At 34.2% G+C, this 21,952-nt stretch overlaps 2 protein-coding genes across 3 annotated transcripts; both read right to left on the reverse strand.

Annotated features, from left to right (window-relative positions):
- Positions 1 to 4,080: 4,080 nt before the first annotated feature.
- MEF3 (Pentatricopeptide repeat (PPR) superfamily protein) lies at positions 4,081 to 5,547 on the reverse strand. Its single transcript, XM_011627597.1, has one exon. The coding sequence runs from the start codon at positions 5,545 to 5,547 to the stop codon at positions 4,081 to 4,083; it is 1,467 nt and encodes a 488-aa protein (XP_011625899.1).
- Positions 5,548 to 10,303: 4,756 nt separating this feature from the next.
- Positions 10,304 to 16,368, reverse strand: LOC18422960 (uncharacterized). Of its 2 annotated transcripts, none has more exons than XM_006827451.4 (4): positions 16,005 to 16,368; positions 12,953 to 13,092; positions 11,024 to 11,128; positions 10,304 to 10,910 (listed from the first exon to the last, which is right to left on the reverse strand). In XM_006827451.4, the coding sequence occupies exons 1-4, from the start codon at positions 16,014 to 16,016 to the stop codon at positions 10,484 to 10,486; spliced, it is 684 nt and encodes a 227-aa protein (XP_006827514.1). In that variant the 5' UTR covers positions 16,017 to 16,368; the 3' UTR covers positions 10,304 to 10,483. The 2 variants fall into 2 exon arrangements, with proteins under 2 accessions (XP_006827514.1, XP_088728834.1); XM_088872708.1 differs by having other exon boundaries at positions 12,953 to 13,105.
- Between the last annotated feature and the right edge of the window lie 5,584 nt (positions 16,369 to 21,952).

Below are 21,952 nucleotides of genomic sequence, written 5' to 3' on the forward strand. Positions count from 1 at the left end.
CCGATTCCGCACAGTGAATCGGCGAGTCACTGTGCGGAATCGTCCGGTTCTCTCTAGAACCGGACGATTCCCGATTCTTGAAATGATCCGGTCCATTTTCGTGAAATCCGAGTCGAACCGGGCGAGTCCGGTTCGACTCGGCGATTTTTTAAACGCTGGTTAAATGGTATGAACTCAAAGCTTTGCCTGTACAAGACTGTAAACTGTTGGTACACTAATAGTGTGAAACCCAAAACCTCGGTTGGCAATGATATTAGTGCTGAAAAATAATAAAAATAACAATTTTATTGAAATTGATAGAGAGAAAATGGATATGGAGAAAGGAATTTTGTTGTCAATCATATGGATAACTAGGGAGAAACGCAAAAAAATCTCAGATTTTGCTGTGTAATTCACAATAAGGTAGCTAGCCCGGAGTCTATCCCCTTGCCACATATGGCAAGTTTGCACATCACGGTCAAAATCTCTCTCTGCTTAATCAATGATAAAGCCTTCCTTCTTCACTTCCTCTCTTTTCTCTCTCTCAAACTTAAAAGAGTAAAAGTCTGTTGGGCTGTACACTACCATTTGAGTGTTATTGATATGTAGTTTCAAAGGAAAAGGAATGTAATTACCAAAAAGGTGGTATAAAAAATTAAAGGCAATAATGTCATTATAGAAAGTGAATAATGTTATTAAATATATTAATAAAAAAAAGAAAAAAAAAAGATAGATCATAAAGTAAATGGTAGTCATGAGACCTTTATAGTCATACTCCATCAACATCTTCCATTGAAAACAAGAGATTTGAACTTTGACATGATCTCATTAGAGCCGGGTAATGACTTCTACACCTTTCCTGCTCAAACTCATTCAAATTCAATTCGAACTATTGATTTATGTAATATTTACGCATCATATTCAATAAATTTAATTATTCTTAAGAAGGTTTATCTCTATATTAAATGACTGAGTGTTACCCATTCATTAAGGGTCTTTTTGACAAAGTAAGATTTTCAAAATTTAGAAATTTGCATAAAAGATATAATGCCAATATATCCAAATTACATATTATCTTAATATCTATTTCCTTGTGGTTGTTGATTGTCTACTTGCATTGTAGAATTATTAATGATTTGATATTTTTATTGTTTGACCAACAAGATTATATTTTATTGATCCTTTCCTATTAAGCACATATTGATAAATATAAAATTCATATTAAGCCTTCCACTTTTCATCCAAACCCACCGTACATAGGTGAAACAATAGTGTTCTAATTTACAATCCAATTGTTTATAAAATCCACTAGTCCTTACAAAATAAATATCAATAAATCACTCAACAAAACAAAATGGAGTATATACTTGTATTCTCTGCTCTTTTGTATAACTGCAGAGTTTAGTAACAATCTAATAACAATCTCACCTACTAATCAACCTCATAGAGAGATGAAAGTATATGATAATCTTAATAAAAAAGAGGGAGAGGGAGAGGGAGAGGGAGAGAGAGAGAGTACTAAAGCATGACAATGTTACAGTACCAAGAGAAACAAAACGAAATAAAGTTCTAATTTCTATCTTTCTCTTTCCCCTCTCAAAGAGATCCAATCCACACAAGGAAAAGATAAAGAAAATAAAATAAATGTTAATTGTGCTAGTGGGAGTATGTGTATAATAAGCAATCATGTATATAACTATGCAATCGACACAACGGTAATTACATAAATATGCATTGAAATAGTACGTTGATATGTGATAAGCAATCATGTAAAGATAAAATTACAAAAATACCCCTTTAATTTACCATTATTATCAAAATCCCCATAAGATAGAAGTATTACGTTCATACCCAATTTGCATAATTTTCATTTTTTTTTCCAAAATGCCCTAACTTTGATTTTTTAGAATCTAAATTTCCGACCTATTTTCCTTTTAAAACATTTTTTCCTCTTATATGCCTCAAAAAATAAAAACTTCAAATTCCCAAAATCCAAAGCTTTTTACTTGATAAAAACATTTCGACTTATAGCAACGCAAAAATCTTTATATTTCTGCTTTTAAAGATCTTGTAATTATATTCTTGCAAATAAAGTTCAATTTCCCAACTACTTTTCAAAGCCACGGGCCTATTATAAGTACAACTGGAAAACATGTGGACACAATCGTAAAAAACATGAAGAACAAAACATAAGCGTAACACTAGATTGGATCTTGGCTTTACAATTGAATATAGATAGAGATAAATATCCATCATCGATTACAATTCATTCACATAATCACCTTCCATAACAAAATATAGAAAAGATTTAACAATTACAGGTAAAATTAATCATGGTATGATGAAAAAACATTAATAGTATAAAAAAAACAAAAAACAATGATAACAAACTCAAATTCAATTAAAAAAGATTAAAAAAGACGTACAAGGATTCTACTGAAGAATTCTAAGATATCACATCCGGTAAAGATACAAAGAGAGATAGAATGAAAAGGGGACTACGACCACGAAAATACGTGTTTAGACTTTAATAAATCTTCTTAAAAGAGTGTCGAAATTCTAAATCATAAGTGATCTTGCCTATTTAATGTATTAAAATAGGGGAATGATCTTATGCATTTTAGATACATAATAGCAATGGTACATCAGTAATGATGATTCCTGGCTATTTGTACTGCTTGTGCCTGAATTAATGATTGGAATATGGTCAATTGAAAATCTTGATAATGGGTTCCATGCTGCCATCTCGCATTGATCCATCTGAGATGGCGGGCTGATCCATATAGAGATCAGGAAAGACACCATAATAAGGAGTTTTCATTGCAGGTTTCTGTCTCTTTATGGGTTTTTCATTGCTGATTTGTACGCTCTCTTTGTTGCTAGAAAGGGGAAGAGAGAGAAAAGGGGATTTGTGAGTTTCTAATTGTTGTTTGTATGCTGAGGAAAGAGGGAGAAAAGGGAGATTTTGTAGGAGAGGAGAAAAAGGGCAAAACAGTAAAAATGGTTTATCTTAAAAACCTAAGATGGTCTACCAACTTAAAATTATCATGCACCCAACATGGTGTATTTATAATGCATAGGATCATTCCCCATTAAAATAATTAGCTTCCAAGGCACCAAATTACCTTTTATTTCTTGAGAGAAAGTAGCTATGGTTGGAAATTTATTTATTGACAGAAAGTAGTTATTGTTGAAAATTTGGATAACAAATAAAAGTTTGTAAAATACGATAAACAGGTCTTGTTTATGAGAAAAACTTTGGGTTAATAATATAGTATAAATAGATAAATATATTTTAACCTTGTTTGACTTACGAGGGGCATTTTTAACCAAAACAAGATAGTAATGGTAAACTTGATGTGAATAAAAAAATGATATCAAGTTCTATGCATAACATATCCATGGGTATTTCTATGAGCTTCAAAACTTTATCCTAACTATTTAGGGTTGACTACACGAATCTTGTTATGCTATTTGTTTGATAAAAGGCCATACCCTGAAGTCGATTCAAGATTCATGGAAATTTGCAAAAACAAATTTACAGTAACTGCCTACCTAGCGCAACCCACCTATTTTATCTGGGTTTGAATCTACACGACCGGCAAGGCCACCCAAGGCAGAGTTATCTGGGGATATTTCTGTAGTTTCCCAAAATTTTATTATTTTGCAATGCATAAAGAGTACAATAATAGATTTTCATTTATTTTTCTATTTTTGATGTTAACATTTCCGTTCGATGATTATTTTTTGTATCAAAATTATGTACAAAGGGCACAATAACCAGTTTAAGAGAACTTACTAAAAAATTTGAGGCCCATTGCTCCTCTCACATAGGCAACAACAACAATACCTACTAAAACAGTTGTTGCCTTTTCTCTCTTACCAGCACTAAACAAGTGAACATCCACAACCCTTTCCCTCTCTTCATCTCCCTCACTCACTAAGCAACCTCTACTCAAAAGAGCCTCGGCTTAATTGGTTAGCGCTTGATGATTTGCAACGTTACGTCTTAAACTCAATTCCTACCAAAGGTAGGAGCCCCTCTTCACCGACTCACCCCAAAAAAAAAACCTCTACTCAAAATTTAATGCAAGCTCTCACTCACACTGAACTGAACCCATGGCTCTTCTTCAGCCCTCTCTCTCTCATCATCTCCCTCACTCTCTCTGCCCCTTCCCACAACCCCATTGAAGCATACACATTAGAAAGCATAACATAAGCATCTGGCCTGTCTGGCTCAAGCACAAACAGCTTCTCAGCCACTCTCTCAGCTAACTCAACATTCTTATGAATTTTACAAGCACCCATTAAAGCTCCCCAAACACTGCCACCAGGCTCTATAGGCATCTCACTAATGAACAATTCAGACTCTTCAATAAGCCCTGCTCTCCCTAACATATCAACCATACATGCATAATGATCTTCCACAGGCCTAATCCCAAACTTCTCTTCCATAGAGTTGAAGATTTCCCATCCTTTATCAACCAAGCCGGAGTGGCTACAAGCGGATAAAACCGAGACCAGAGTCGATGGTTCGGGGTTTAACCCTTCCTCGAGCATTGATTTGAAAAGTTCTAGAGCTCCTGAGCCCAGGCCATGGGTTCCATAGCCTGAAATCATGGCACTCCAAGAGAAAACACTTCTTTGAGGCATTGAATCGAAAATTCGTCTCCCCAAATCCAAAGCTCCGCATTTTGTATATGTATCGATCAAGCAAGTGTAAAAGATCGCGTCAGGTTCTAACCCAAATCGAAATAGGTAGCCATGGATGCTTTTACCATGTTTTAGAGACCCCAGCTGAGAGAAAGCAGATAGAACACTAGATAGAGTGAGAAGATTAGGTTGGATTTTTTCTAACAACATTCTACTAAAGAAATCTATTGCTTCCGAAGCTCTCCCATTTTGCACTAACCCTGAAACCATGGCACTCCATGAGACGAGATCTTTCCTATTCATTCCTTCGAATGTTCGGGTGGAACAGTCGAGGGAGCCACATTTTAAATACATGTTAAGAAGGGAAGTCTCAAAGTAAATGTCAGAATAGAAGATAACTTGTCTTCTTAGGCCATATCCATGAGTGGCTTTGCCTTCTTTAAGAGAGAAAATTAGGCCACAGGCCTGAACTAGGCCAACAGCTACAAATGGGTCCAATTCAAAACCCAGTCTTTTCATCTCAAAATAAAGATCAAAAGCTTCATGAGCTCGATTAACCTTCACATAGCCTCTGATCATGGCACCCCATGAAACCCAATTTCTTTCACACATTTTATCAAACACTCTTCGAGCCTCATCCAAACAATGGAATCTCACATACATGTTAATAATTGCAGGAACCACATAGCTATCTCTCTCTAGATTCAATTTTACTGCGCTGGAGTGAAGCGTTTTCCCACAACTTAAGAGAGAGACACGGACACAAGCCTTTATGGCAAATACCATATTGAAGCTCTCTGGTTTAAAACCATGGCTGCACATCTTTTTGTAGATATTCAGGGTCTCTGAAAAGAACGCATTTTTGTAAGACGCAGAAATGATTGCGTTCCAGTAATGGCGTGTTCTCTGAGGCATTTTATCGAAGATTTGACTGGCTTGAATGGAGGCAACACAAAATGACGTATTAGTTGATGAAGTCAAAGAGAGAGGAGTGATTAGCTGAGGCCATTAGAGAGGAACTGAGTGTACAGTCGTTTGAAAAGGGAGGGAGGAGCGAGGTCAAGAAATAGGAGTGGAGTTTGTAGCTTTTTTAAGGGAATTATTTCATGCGGGCTGGACTGCATTTCTACAGATGCAGTCCGAAAAGCGTAAAGCATCCATCTTAAAGATGGATGCAAGTAGGTGTAACATTTAAAAACAATGAAAATCAACGGTCCAAATGTTTTTTTATTAGAATTATTATTTCGAGTTTTTAAAATTTATTTATTTGTTCATATTCATGATCTCTTCACGTTAGAGATTACATGTTTTTTAGGTCTTATAATCCATCTCAAAAATAGATTTGTTAAGGAGCCCACATTTCTACATAAAAAAAAGTTTATATAAGGATGCAACCTTATAATGTAGAACTATGGATGCACCTCAAAAATTCATCAGAAAACGTAGTTTTAATGTTGAAAAACCCTTTTATCGATCATCTCAACATCGAGATGTATGACCATGAAAAATAAAAAGGTTTTAAGTATGAAAAATAGTGTATTTTGCAACATATTATCTACACCGTCCATTTTCAAGATTTTCATATGTTTATAAATCTAGTTGATTTTAACCATTTTGAAATTTAAAATTTTATAATTAGATATAAAAATAGATTTTGAGATAATCCTAAAACCATTTTACATCAAAATTATATACTATGATAAAATTTGAAAGTGCACCTTACCTCTACTGCTACGATGCATCCATATGCCAACTGCACCCAAAAACAAAACACATAAAAACTAAAATATGGGAAACATTTTGCTATATACATCTAAATTTATGGGGATTGAGTGAATTCCTTTATTGTTAATTAATGCATTTATTTCTAAAATAAAATTTCATTTATTTTTTCAAGTACCTGCATAAATATTGGGATGGACCCAATCCATAGGGTCTACTAATAGCCTAATATTATATTTATTCATTACATGTACACTTATATATGGTAAAACCCTTCACTCTTGCGCTATAAAATTGAAGGGATTGTACACAATGAGACTATCTAACTTTGATACAAGTGGTCACAATTACTTATGACCATTTGATACGAAAGTTGATAGCTTGAGTGTTTTCCAAACTTCGAAAAAAATTTCTTTTGAACTTTGAGCTTGGAACTTGGTCAATAGAATAAATGCAGCCATTTGATTTCATATCCAATAGTCAAGGTTAATTGTAACCACCTTATACCAGAGATAAATGGTCTCATTGTATACTTTTCCAAAATGGCAAAAAAAAAAACAGACGGCTTTGTGGGTATTGCAATCATAAACAGTCGAGCCAATATTCTATGTCCATACTCTCAATTGGGAGCTCTAGCAAGAGCCTCCATGGTTACCCATTTTGAATCGGGTTAGAACCTAATACAATCTTCTACACTTACTTGATCACTACATACACAAAATGTGGAGCTTTGGATTGGGTTTTCGATTCAATGTCGAATGTTTTCTCTTAGAGTGCCATGATTTCAGGCCATGGATCCCATGACTTGGGCTCAAATGCTCTACAACTTTTCAAAGCAATGCTCGAGGAAGGGTTAAATCCTGAACCACCGACCTTGTTCTTGGTTTTTATCAGCTTGTACCGACTCGGGTTTGGTTAATAAAGGATGGGAAATGTTCAACTCCATGGAAGAGAAGTTTGGGATTAGCCCTATGGAAGAGAATGTATGCATGCTGATATGTTAGGGAGAGCAAGGCTAGTTGAAGAGGCTGAATTATTCATTAGTGATATGCCAATAGAGCTTAGTGCGAGTGCTTGGGCAGCTTTAATAGTTGCATGTAAAATACATAAGAATGTTATGTTTAGCTAAGCGATTGGTTGAAAAGCTATTTGCGCTAGAACCAGGCAGCACAGATGCTTATGTTCTTCTTTCTAATGTGTACTCATGCTTCCATGTTGATGTGGAAAGGGTACCGAAGTGTTTCAAGACCTATGAACTTTTAAGTACCGTAATGACCAGGCTAATCATTACGGCATTTTAAATACCATAATGCTCAAATTTTCAAGCATTTCGATACTTTAAAGACCATAAGCACCCCATAATGCCCAAAATTCAAATTGGCTACAAAGTAGTATTGAAACTTGCTGAAAAAAACAATAAAGAAAGATTTCTTTCCTCAAGCGAGAAGTCTAATGAGATGTGGCAAAAGAGGGAGAAGGAGAATTAGTGACCATTACGGTCTTTAAAATACCGTAATGCTTAGCGTAGTCATTACGGTACTTAAAGTACTGTAATGTTTAGCCTGATCACTACGGTATTTAAAGCACTGTAATGCAGTAGTTATTATGGTAATACGACTATTGTGAAGGCTATTTTATAAATAATAAAAAAAAAAATCAAAATTAAGAAAAAATTGTGGTGGACAAGGTTTATGAAAGTTAAGGGTTTTTTTTTTTTCAATTAGACAAAAATTAAAATATATTTCTTATAACTTCCCTAATATGAAATGTTTTAATAAAATTTAAATAAATATATCGATATATTTTTTGTTCAAATATTTAAATAATACATATATAAATTTAACATAGTAATCGAATATATTTTTATTTTGGGATCGGGTCCTGTCCCATAAATTTATCGGGTCTGGGCCAGGCCTACCCGATGCCACCCCTAGAGTCCTGGGTTTAGTGTGAGTGAGAGCCAACAGGCATTAAATTTTGAATAGGCATTGGGTGGAGGTTGCTTAGTGAGGAAGATGAAAGAGAGAGGGCTGCTGAGGGAGGGAGGGAGGGAGATGAAGAGAGAGAGGGTTGTGGAGATCCACTTGTTTAGTGCTAGTGAGAGCGGTAAATGTTGCATGTGCATTGCTCGATAATTTCTTCTTATCGTTGCCCCACCAGAAGGGGCTGCTTTCCTAGGAATGGTTGAACTGATTATTGCATCTTCACTACATGACCTTTCATGGATAACCCACGTTCCATCCACCAAATTACTGCAATCATAGAAAACATGATATCCATTTGAAAAAGCTTCTGCGCATAACCAAATTTACTAATATCAAATTCTAATATCGAAATCGTTTACACAAAATTGGGTAATTTACCCCATTATATCGGACCATAACAAACCAGCGTAGGAAAAATCGTTAATCCGTCGGGTACTGGGTTTGGCCGGTTTTGGTGAACTGATCGGGTATTTTAAAAATAATTATTTAAAATCTTAAAAAATAAGAGATTTTGTTTGTAATGTATTATTTAATATTTTTCGTCATTTTGGGGAATTTTTTTTGGCAATTAATACTTATTTTTTTATTTTCGCATCTTTTGAAAAATTTCAAAAATACCCCTAAACACAATTGATTATTTAAAATCCTTTTATTATTATTATTATTAATTTTCAACATCATTTAAATGTTCTTTATTTAAACATACTTTAAATATTAATTTCATATTTTCTTAGATTTTTTGGTATTTTTAATTTTTTTTTAATACTTTTTTGACCGCCCAGGACTTGCCTAGATAAGCCGAGTGAACCGCTTCTTGACAGGTAAAATTTGGCCCCCAACCTAGGTGCACTTGGGCACCCATCTAGATGAGTGCCCAGCATTGGGAGGATGCCTCCAAAGGGTTAGGCGAGTCAGCCTGGCTTAGGCGGGTAAAATTTGGTCCCTTAGCTTAGGCGGGCTTGGGCAGCCACCTAGGCGAGCACCCAATATTGGGAGGCCGCCCAGCGTCTAGGCGTGCCAAGGGGTTAGGGGAGTCACCCAAGCCCTAGGTGGGTAAAATTTGGCCCCCCAGCCTAGGCGTGCTTGGGCATCCGTCTAGGTGAGCACCCAACATTGGGAGGCCACTGAGCTCCCAGCTTTGGCAACTGCCCAAGACCTGTGCGCACAATGCCAGCTTGGACGTGCTTTGGCACCCGTTTAGGCGAGTGCCCAGCCTTGGGCTGCTACCCAAGAACTGTGCCCCACCTAAGGGGAAAAAAAAAGCATTTTTAGGTTGTTTTTATAAAAAAAGCATTTTTGGATAGTTTTATAAAAATAAGAGGGGAAAAATGCGTGGAAAAAGAGTATTTTTGGATTGTTTTATAAAAATAAGAGGAAAAAAAAATACACTTTATATTCATTTCAAACCTAAACCCCACTAAAACCCATTTTAGAACGAAATCATCCTCAAAACACTAGATATTATAACTTCCATAGGATCGAAAGATTTCTAAAAATTACTAAAAATCGATCTAAACATAACTCGTTAAGATTAGATTTGATTTTATAGGTCTATTACTATATCTTACATTACATTTTCCTATTTTTAGTTTTGACTGTACGGACCATTGAATGGATTATACTATGGACCGTGGATATAGTCTCTAATGATTTGAAGTTAAAAACTTCGAAATTTGGTCTTTTAATTTGAAATGCATGGAATTATGGATTAAAATATATCTCAATATGTATTTTTAAATTTTTTCAAGACAAAATGGGACCTTAAAACAACTTTTTATTCTACTAGCCCCCCAGGTTTTAAGTATCAGCCTAGACGCTGGGTGGCTTAGAGACCTTCCCGGCCAACTAAGTTCTAGGCACCCGCCTAAGCGCTGGCATCCTGGATCCTCCCGGGTAGCTAGGCATTGCCAGGCAGAATACTGCTCCCCACTAAACTCTTTCTAAAATAATTCAGCAGCGCAACATTTGTGTTAATAAATACTGAAGGTACATTTTCTTTCTAAAATACTTGTCACAAAATGTTTCCTAAAATATTATTCCAAGAAGATGTGCAACTAAAATGTCCAAAATACTGTACATTTTATGATTTTCCTTTAACAACATAAAGGATCAAGGCAATGATTCCTATACATGCATATATACCCTTATATGCGCCCCATTCTTTGCAAGTGTTCTTGGTGCTTTGCAGCTGCAGCCTTGTCTGCAGCTTCGCGCTTTTGGGCCCTCTTAGCACGCCTGCCATGCTCCTCTCTTGAGGCTGGTTTCTTTCCTTGAGCTCGTGAAGAACCACCAGCTTCTTGTCCATGAGATCTTGCTCTTTCAACAATAGGCATTGCTTCTTTGCGACCAGCTCGTACATAGCCCCCATCACCCCAACGCCTGTTTCCAATGCGAAGACCTGCCATATTGCCATAGAAAGCATCTTCGACATAGTCATCGACATCATCGTACTCATACTGATGTTCTTCCTGTTCTTCTATAGCCTCCTTTTGAGTCTCTAAAGTTACTGGTGTGTACCAAGGAGCCCTCAAGAGTAAACATACACTCTCCTCAAACATATAATCATGGATCCTAGAACCCCCAAATTTCAAGTAATCATATGGTTAGGAAATTATTTTCCTCTATGATTGCCAAATTTATTCTCAGCTCTAAACATAATTTAGGTTTTGGACTTGCTGGTTTACCTGCCATCAAGAGAACGATGAACGAGGAGAGAAAGGAAAGGATGCTTGCATTGGGGACAAGAAGGATTTGCATTGTACGAAGCCCATCTAAGGATGCATGTAGCACTTCAAAAAAAAAAAATTATTGCCATTTACTGTTAGCATCAAAGCCAAACTATAAGCACTCACGAGAAAATGCAAATATGCAACTATCTTGGAGAACCAAATCATGTTCACTCCGAAAAGAACATATGTCCATGGTGTAAGTCAACAGAGAGTAACGTAGACCACAACCATAGCAAAACCAGAATATATCATCCAATTGCCCAATTTCCCAAGTAATTTGGTTCCATCAAAATTTCAAAGTGCAAAAAATGCACATAGTTCCCTTCAAGACAATTGCAAATAAAATGGTATTAGTTTTTCGAGGGAACACTCTGACAAGAAGAGGAAGGGAATCAAAAGAAAAGAAAAAACCAATGTAATAACAAAGGTACCGTGTCAGGGGAAGTAGGAGGGAAAAAAGAGGCTAGAAATCAAAGAGAGTTAAAACGTTTCAATTTTGAGGGAACCACATTCCATAATAGAGAAATTCAGGCGAAGGAGAGGCGGCCCCACTGTTAAAAGAGGAGAGATACTCTTCAAGATTTTTTCTTTTCCTTTTTTGACACAGACATACTTACCCCACCTAATACTATAACAAAATTGTCTTAATTCCGTTGAAGATTCACAAAAAAAAAGAAAAAGGGACACTGAACATAAATTTGGAGAAGTAATGGCGATTTTCTTTCTCACACTTCAATAATTCGCAAAATATTTCTCATATTTTTCGAAACTTCTGAGGAATTTGAGCCAATGTTCTAAGTACTCAAAATTGAAGCGTATCATGCTGCCTTCATCACCTAGCTCCATTATTATCAATGGCAAAAAGACACATTCTTGGCCTAGCTCTACCATTTATCGCTGACCCAATTTACCATCTTTAGGCAGATCAAAGATCATAAATAGTTTTAGCACTTTTTTTGCAATTATGAAGCATTTGGCACACCTATAAAAAACCACATTGTTTCTATTTAAGATCTGTAATGAAGTAACATACAAAGAAAACATCATTGTAAGTGCTGTGAGATTGTTTAATATGAAGCAAGTTCCAAGCAAAAGGACAAAAGCATGCAAGTTATTACAATGTTCGACAATAATGTAAAATCAAGCCCCAGAAATTAAGTCTGTTATCTCATTGCGATGATTTGCAAGTTTATTACAAACTAATATCAGTTTGAATGTCATTGAAATTGTAACATGCAACTAAGAGATTTCTAAATAAGCAGCTGAGTGCCTAGCAATCTAGATCTATCTAAGAAGGAAAACTGCATAAATTCCCATGCAACATGGAATTGAATACATGAAACAATATGGGAAATGAAACTTCTCAGACAACCACAAAAAACATACAAGAAGGACAATTTCAAAGAGTCCTAAACACTAGATAGAACTTCACACACAAAATAATGACAGCATCTGAGAGTGCCAATCCAAAATGCAAGAAAAATAACATAAAGTATATGCACATGCCCACTGTAACTAAAGGGAATATTGCTTGAGGAAATATTGGGCCACAATCAAAATAAGACCAAGTATGTCTCGCAAAATTAACAAACAACACTTGGGAAGAAATGCAAGATAAAATAGTAAAATATGGCGGTCACAATGGGGGGACGATATCCTAACAAATCCGGAAAGGACTTGTAGAAGATAATGACACAAATTGGTGAGGAAGAAGTATTCTCACCTTCGAGCACCTCTGCAGAAAACCTTTTCGTAACTAGTTTTGCAAGTTTGAACTCTTAAAGGTGAAGTAGATGAAAACAACATTGGAGTCAAAAGAAGATTCCAAACCAAATGAAAAAGTCATTCACATAGAACCTAAAATGCAAAAAACTTTTTACATACCAGTAAGCATGCTCGCAACCTGTCACATGAGCAGTCTCCTCAAGTAATATTTTCTCCAAGCAAATAGCACAAAATCCATGATCAATTGCAGGTTCACAATAAGTGTCGTGTACTGTATCCTTCTGTTCACCACTGAGGGCCTGAATATGTGAACTAACGAATCAAATTCGACAAATAATGTCACCACAATAGCAGGACATTGTTAGAGCCAGCTAACAAAGCACTTTAACAGGTTAAATCCAGTCTGATAAACCAACAAAATGATTATGAGATTCTAACTACAAGAATAAACTGAGGTTTTGTATTGCAAAATAGCACTTACACAAAACAAATTCATGCAGATAGTTTTCTCCCATAAGAATAAAAAACACAACTCCCAAACATTATATCACTTGGGTATTCATGTGAGACGTATAAAGCCTTAATAAGTGTATGCGACATATAAATGAAACTAATCAAATGAAGAAGCAATGAGCATTTTCACCAAGAAATAGTGCAGAAACTGATATAAATGACATTTTGGTAAGACAAAGGCATTGAGACAGGCTGAAGGCACTGTTCATAATATCAAGAATTCCTCAAATGCATCATCTTGGGTAGATTTCCATAATTCTTTTTTTCTCAATAAATTCTTGGAAAAACTCCTGAGAAATCATATAATAAATAAAGTTAGATACAAAGAAAAAGTTACAAAATAGTAAACAAAAAGATAAATGGACAATGTCAAAATTTATCCCTTATTTTCACCTTATTTTTAGATTTTTTGAATGGCTTATTTATTTTCATAGATAGTTCTGGGGAAAAAAAAAAAACAGAACCTATAGAAAGCACTGGATGTAGAGGTATTTCAGTAACCCTTTCGGCACACACGGCGCAAAGTACAATCTGAGGCTGGTTCACTCGCTCTGGGGACTCCCTACCTCCAACCATTCATCTCCAATCCAGACATCACTCATCTATGTATGGTAAAAAGTTTGGTCCTTGATACCATCTCCCAAACCATTTTGTACTTATCCTATCCTCTCAATGGAGATATCCTCTCAATGGAGAGACATTTTTTGTAAACATTTCTGTAACCAAATATTCTCAATGGTTTCTCCACACAGACCAAGGGTAAATTTTTGGAACTCAATACAATTCCAGATATTTATCAAAAAAGATTTAAAGCATTAATATATTTTCTTAAATACCAAAAAGAAAAGAATGAATATGGCATCTAACAAAGTAATGATATTAGGTATTAAGAATCTCTATACTATACATGCCTCATACATAAGTATGACTGTATATTCACAAATCCAAAAAACATATTATTTGAAACAATTTAAGTTTTATTGTATATTCACAAATCCAAAAAACATATTATTGTATATTCACAAATCCAAAAAATCATACATAAGTATCATTGTATATTCACAAATCCAAAAAATCATACATAAGTATTATTGCATATTCACAAATCCAAAAAACATATTATTTGAAAACAATTTAACTTTTATTGTCTTTGACACAAAGAATATTGATACTACTCCATCAGCGTGCTACTTTTCATCCCGAGGGTGAAAAAGCCCAAGCATGTGCTAACACTTTCCCACCTAACCAGATTTAGACTGCTATGTTATTGCAGGATTATGAAGTATATTACAAACAAAAACCTAGTAACTAATCACATTTATGTAAGTTACATCACTGAATACATTTTATAATTTACATAAATCCACTAAGCTTCAGCCTTTAATGATCAATACCAAAACAACCAGAAAATCCATTTCTTCTTTTAATATTGTTTACTATTTATCAAATAAAAATATAAACCACATCAACAATGATTCTAACTTAGCAAGAAAATTGAAAAATTAGTCAGATGGAAACAATCAAGTCTTCAACACATAAAATCAAAAAAATATTCTTCGGTGCAAACCCTCATCAAGAGCCAAGAAAAATATCATGTTTATTGATCTTCCAGCAGAGGTACCAAATAACCAGCTACCTCGTCTTTTAATAAAGCAAACATAACTGGAAAAACATAACCATGGAAAATGCTGATCCATTCACAAGTGAACATTCATTGTTTATGGATCAATAGACCATCAAAATGCACTATGCCCAATCCATCATTACAGTGTGGCCATCCCAGTTTCCTGTTGTGAAAACCGAAATTTAGGATTACAAAAATACAACTGTCAAGCACAACCCACAGTACAACTTTTCATTGAAATTCAACCAAAATGATGAAAGAAACAGATGAACATTCACAAGCATCGGCCTTTCCTTCAGAATCATGTCATGTTCTCTGTTCTAGAGAGAGAAAACCTCAAAGATTCAAGTCATTTCCAAAATCTTAGAACCAGAATCCTCCTCTATCTTATAAGTGATTCTTGGAGAAAAATGATTAAAAAGCAATTTCTAAGAGAAATTCCACGGACTAAATGCTTTTCTCAAGAAATTCGCGTCATTATCTCTATCGACTTAGTATTCTTTTGCTACACGGCCAAATCATGTTAAAACAAAGGAAACCAAGCTTTTAAGACCGGGATCATCGAAGAAATTTTTCTTATGTGATAAAGAACCAAATTTTATGGTCTAGACATAAACAAATTCTACATCTATTGCTAAACATTCACTTCAGGCAATAACATGCTGAAGATCTATTGATCATAGAAATGAATGAATTATGAGATCTATTACAAAGGTTTCTTCCGAAAAAAAGGTCATATCTTTAGAAACTCAAACAAACTGAGTCTGCATATGGATACTTCAAAAGAAAACTGCCATAAAATGTAATAAGGAAATGATGAGTAAAAGGCAAACATTCTACAGATCCTGATCATAATTTCCAAATTCAAAATGATATCAAAGATAACAGCTCATCCCAATAATCAAGCAAACACAAGGAAAAACATTTCAATAATGAAAAAGTAAAATCAAACATCACAAAGCCCTGCAATCTCAACAATTACAAAGGGAGATAGAAAGAGAGAAAGGTACCTTATCATTTTTACAGAAAAAGAAAAAGAAAAAAAAAGAAGATGAAAGCTCTTGAGAAAGGTACCTTATCTTCCATAAAATATTTAGGGCAAGGTTGGAGAAAGCCCAGAGAAGAAGCTCTAGTGCACAGACGACCTTTCAGGGCAAGTTGCAGAGGAGGCGCAAATCAAGTGCAGAGGAAGGTCCCTCTAGACCTAAGCGCGAGGTGCAGTTAGGGATGGCGGTTGAATGTGTCGATGAGGATGAAGACCCCCCATCAACGGTTGAAAAAGCCTCTCTCTCTCTAAACCCCCCTTCTCTCTCTCTTATATGTGGTCGCCTTGTCTCTGTAATTTATTGCCACTCAGCTCTCTCTCTCTCTCTCAAGCCCACTCCGCCCCTCAATTCCCTTCTCTCTCTAAAACATGTCCAAATGCCCCTTCTCTCTCTAAAGTCTAAACTAATAAAGAGGGGGTATATATTCTCATGGATTCGAACAGCTGGAAGCATATGCTTCCCTCCAACTAAATATGGAACAGTGTTGCGTTAGTCGGGGAACGCACGCGGTCCCCTGACCATTTAACCTTCCTTTTTACAAAGGTAAAAGGTTTATATATAGCCTCAGACTCTACACAATCAAATTAGAGCCACTTCAAAAATTCACTAGAAAAAGTTGTTTTGATGTCCAAATATCCTCAAATTGATTATCTCGACAGCGAGATGCATGGATGTGAAAAAAAATAGATTTTAAGTTTTGAAAATAGTGCATCTTGTAATGTATTTTTTTACCATCAAATTTCAATATTTTCAAGCTTTAATATATGTGCTCGATCTGTATTGTTTTTTAATCTTTGAATTTTATAATTCAAGATGAAAATATATTTTAATACTATCAAAAAATTTTCAGTATTGAAATCATATTTCTCGATACTATTTGAAAGTGTGTTTTACTTTGATTGTTTAGAGCTTCGGCTCTACATAAACTGCACCCTTTAAATATTAATCATTGAAATGTGGTTCGTATAAGGCTGCAGCCTAACCAATCGATATAAGGTGTACCTTTAAAAAATATCAAAAGATGTTTCAGTATTGGAAATCTTTGTGATAGCCTCAAAATTTATTTTCATATGTGATTATAAAATTTAAAGCTTAAAAATATTATAGATCGAGCTGATTTATGAATTTTAAAAAATCTTGAAAATTGACGGTCAACATTATATATAGTACAAGATGTATTATTTCCACTACTTGAAATCGATTTTTTCTCATATTCATACATCTTGAAGTCGAGATGATCGAATTGAAGGTTTTTCAGCATCGAAACAATCTTTTCTAGTGAATTTTGGATATGCACCTTAATTTGATAGTTTATGGCCACACCCTTATATAGACTTTTTCTTTTGTATAAAGCATATTGCTTGTACTGTAGAAGCAATGTGCACCTTATAATCTTTTATGGAACTGTATTTCCCGTATTGAAGACCTTATGATAGCTTGAAAATATATTTTTATTCTTATTTAAGAAATTTATAATTTCAAAAATATACAATGGAGTAGATTTATAGACACTTGAAAATTTTGAAAATAGATAGTTCGAATAATTTGTAGCAGAATGTATTATTTTTATGACTTGAAATTTTTATTTTTCAAATTCATACATCTTGAAATTGAGATGACCAAATTGGAGGACTTTCCAAATTTAAAAAATATACAATAGAGTAGATTTATAAACACTTGAAAATCTAAAAAATAGATAATTTGCAATAGAATGTACTATTTTTAGGACTTAAAATTTTTATTTCTTCGGATGACCAAATTGGAGGACATTCCAACGTACCACTCTTAGATGTATGGATGTAAGAGTGTATGGATCCCTAAAATTTAAATCCCTATGTTAAATCGATTTAATGGGCAAGACGCACAGCCATATGGGTCATAAAAACCTTACCCAGTAAAGAAAAGCGGTTTTGCATTACCACAGGGTAAAATATCCTTTAGAAGATTGACTTATTATTATAGAAGTAAAGTGCACCTCAAAAAAAATCCAATAAAAAGGGGATTTTATTACCGTGGGAATATTCTCTCCATGATAGAACTTTCCTCGTGAATCACCACTTCTCCATGTTTGTTTCAGGGGAAAGTGGGGGGTGCAACGATAAAACAAAGCATTCTACCAATGCAAATCAATTTCATCAAAAAACACGTTCATGCCTGAACCGGTATAAAGAAAAACTCTCATCCAGAGAGAATTTCTCATGGGAAAACTCTCATCCAGAGAGAATTTCTCATGGGAAAACTCTCATCCAGAGAGAATTTCCAAATAAAGAAAAAAGTTTAAGCCTTGTAGAAACCTCATCCTTAAATATATATATATATATAAAAATGAATAAAATATCGCTCAAAATTTATGGGTATGTTAGTCATTTGAGAGAGAGAGACGTGAAGGGGTACACCCTCCTCACGGGAGTCCCTTTTTTTCATAAAGCAGCTTTATACCCCTCTCACTTTTGGTCCCAAAGTATGAGACATCAGTTTCTTCATTTATGGCTCCTGCTCTTTTCTCACAAAACAAATGTGGGAAAATGACTATTCTTGAAGAAACAATTTAAGAGCTTAAATTTCATGGGAGGTGTGGCTTCAAAGGAATGGACACATTTTCGAATGAATGTGTCTAGAGATAGCTCGAGTCCAGGAGAAGATCATTCAAATTGTGTGGTTCTCGTTATCCAATGCTAAAGAAAGTTTTGGTGCATCAATTATGGCAAAAGTTTATATAAGGATGCTACCTTATAATGTAGAACTACGGATTCTCCTCAAAAATCCATCGAAAAAGGAACTTTTAATGTTGAAAATCCCTTTGATTGATCATCTCGACAACTAGATGTATGACTATGAAAAATAAAAAGATTTTAAGTCTAAAAAATAGTGCATTTTACAACATATTATCTACACCGTCCATTTTCAAGATTTTCATATGTTTATAGATCTACTTTATTTTAACTTTTTTTTAAAATTTAAAATTTTATAATTAGATATAAAAATAGATTTTGAGGTAATCCTAAGAACGTTTTATATCAAAATTATATACCATGATAAAATTTGAAGTTGCACCTTACCTCTACACTTACGAATGCATCTGTATGCAAATTGTACCCATCAATGATTGATATACTCCACAATATTAAGGATTTTATGTAACAGAAGGTGTATGGACCAATAATCCATAGAACTTGGCTTCCTCCTACTAGCAGGTGTGTGAAGCTAAATTTTAATGGCAGCTCCTACAGGAACCCAAGGCCAGCACGTTATGGTGGTGTGGTGCGAGACCCATCTCGCATGGAGATTTTCTTCTACTGCGGCTCATGTGGGACAGTTATAGCCAACCAAGCTAATTATTGGCTGCATTACAGGGGCTTAAAAATGTTGAAGATCGTTGTTCGACTTTGGGCTGGTTGATGGAAAGGATTCTCTAAATGTCATTAATTAGTGTTTTGGGTTTAGTAAGCTACTGTGGAGTTTAAGGAAGTTTTAGTTTCAAGTCATGGACTTATGTCAGAATCAGGTGGTTGCTTTCAACCATGTTTATAGGGCGGCTAATAAGAGAGCTGACTTTCTTGCAAAAGAAGGGGTTCAGGCTAATTGTTTGTTCATTTCTTCTTTATCTATGTAACCTTGGTGTTGTTTACTGAATAATAAAATTACATGCACTTGTCAAAAATAACATAAATTCAAAGACTGGTTTCCTATGAAACATATATTCCATAAAAAATTTCTCAAATAGATTTTAAGGAATTATATACAATATGATTACCTTTGATACAAGGTCACAATTACTTATAACTATTAGATATGAAATCTAATAGTTTGACCGTGTCACAAAGTTTTAGAGAATTTTTTTTGAACTTTGAACTTAGTCAATTAAATAAATTTAACCACCCAATGTCACATCCAATGGTCGAAGATTATTTGTGAGGAAATGTGCAATGGTGACCCTAAATTAGTTAGTTTTCCACCTAAAGCTTTCCTCGGTAACAATTGGTTGTATGACCGCACCACATTGGAATAAGAAATAGATCTTTCCATTTTTTAAATTTAGAAACTAGAGATTTGTGTACTCGGTATATGGTTAAATTGTAGCATAATCATGGGAGTTCTAGAAAACTATGATTTATTTAACATGGCATTTTGTATTTTAGGAGATTAAAAAATTAGCTCGCTTTAAACATCAATTAAAGATTTCATTAATGGGAAGTAAAACATTTATCAAATGCATGAAATTTCGACATCATAACTCATTCATAAGACGCAAACAAAATGGACGGTCTAGATCACATAAAGATACTATTGTTCACCATTAAAAACTTGGCATGTTTTAGCATTCCATTTTGTGTGTGTGGATTGGATTGAGCTAAAACTTCTTAGGCATTTTTACTTCTCACCTTTATGCACATATAAAACGTCAAACAAATATTTTCAAAAATAAAAGAAAAATTTATCAAAATACATATACTTTCCAACAGTTTAATAGTTTACTATTTTAACTCATGATCATATGTATTTTAATATTTATTCTAAAATTAAATCAAAAGATATGAATAAATTGTTAAATAGTTGATATCTTGCATGTATTTTGATGAATTTTTCAAAATAAAATAACTAAAACACCTTGAAAACTATAAGGGTTAATTTGGTTATTTTATTTCATTCAAATTATGTTTTTTATATTTTTAAAGATGTACCACAATGATGAACACACAACCTAAAAATTTTACTTCGTCGTGATGTAGTAAAAAAATAAAAATGAATAAAGATGGATCAAATACTTCTACTGTGACAAAATAATCTACATTATAAAACTCCTAATATCTATCAATCTCAATTGTTTGATCGTGATTGGATGAATGAAGGCATATACAAACATTTAAAATTTATTTATTTTCTAAGCATTAGATTGAGCTAAAGTCGTCAGTGTCCATACTTATCACCCGCGGACTTCAAGTTATATAAACTGTCTTAGAAGGAGATGTCTTTTTTTGCACAGTAACAAGTTATAGAATCTGTCTAAGAGGAACATGTATTTCTATTATAGTTTTGTCAACCATTTTTTTTTTTTGAAAGAATTAGGAAGGGTTAGGCGACAAAAGATGAACTTGAACTTGAAAAAGCTTACAATGACACACTATAAGAATTTATATTCTACTACTTGTGCGTGCATATATATATTTTTATTTTTGTAATTTTATAATTATATTATAAAACTATATAAATATAAAATGAGTAATGATCCCTTTCACACCCAAGGATTACCATTAAATTTGGCACAGATTGCTAGAAAAGTCAAGTCCCATACCCATGTGATAACTTTTCTAGAGATTTGTACCAAATTTAATAGTGATCCTTTGAAATCCTACATATATGGGTGTAGGAGCGTCTCATAGGATCATTACTCATATAAAATTATAGAATAAAAATATAAAGTAGGATAAAAATAGACCTTAAGCCCGTCCCCCCTCTCACAGTAAGTTGCACCTTCAAATAGTATCAAAAGATATTGTTTCAATACTGAAAATCTTTTTTATGGCTTGAAAATTTATTTTCATCTCTAATTATAAAATTTAAAACTTAAAAAATAGTGTAGCTCGAACAAATCTATGAACACTTGAAAAACTTAAAACTTGAGAATCTAAAATATGCATTACACGATGTATTATTTCCAAAGCTTGAAATCCATTTTCTCTCATATCTATACATATTGAGGTTGAGATGATAAATGTGATAACTTGTAGGCATCGAAACTTCTTTTAGTGAATTTTTTGGAGTGTGCCTTAATATAATTGTTTAGGTAGGGCCTTGCCCTTATATAAACTTTTGCCCTTTTTTATTCACACTGATTTTTTTTTTTTTTAATATTTTCCCTTTTCCTTGTGGTGGATTTTTTGGATAAAAATACCCCTCTAAATGAAACACCTAAAGTTTTAAGTTCAAGGAATTTTCGACCCTAAGGAAAGTTCTTAAAGTCTCGGTGTCGGGCCC

Source organism: Amborella trichopoda, chromosome 7, assembly GCF_054954075.1.
Source record: "Amborella trichopoda isolate Santa Cruz 75 chromosome 7, AtrichopodaSantaCruz75HAP2 v2.0, whole genome shotgun sequence".
Taxonomy (NCBI): Eukaryota; Viridiplantae; Streptophyta; class Magnoliopsida; order Amborellales; family Amborellaceae; genus Amborella; species Amborella trichopoda.

Bases quoted from the DNA above. Each gene is read 5' to 3' on its own strand.
- MEF3 (XM_011627597.1), bottom strand. From the start codon at position 5,547: ATGCCTCAGAGAACACGCCATTACTGGAACGCAATCATTTCTGCGTCT.
- LOC18422960 (XM_006827451.4), bottom strand. The intron at 11,129-12,952 runs GTATGTAAAAAG...TTTTTTTTGAAG, and splicing joins GGTTGCGAGCATGCTTACTG to TGCTACATGCATCCTTAGAT. The intron at 10,911-11,023 runs GTAAACCAGCAA...TGGGGGTTCTAG, and splicing joins CATCGTTCTCTTGATGGCAG to GATCCATGATTATATGTTTG.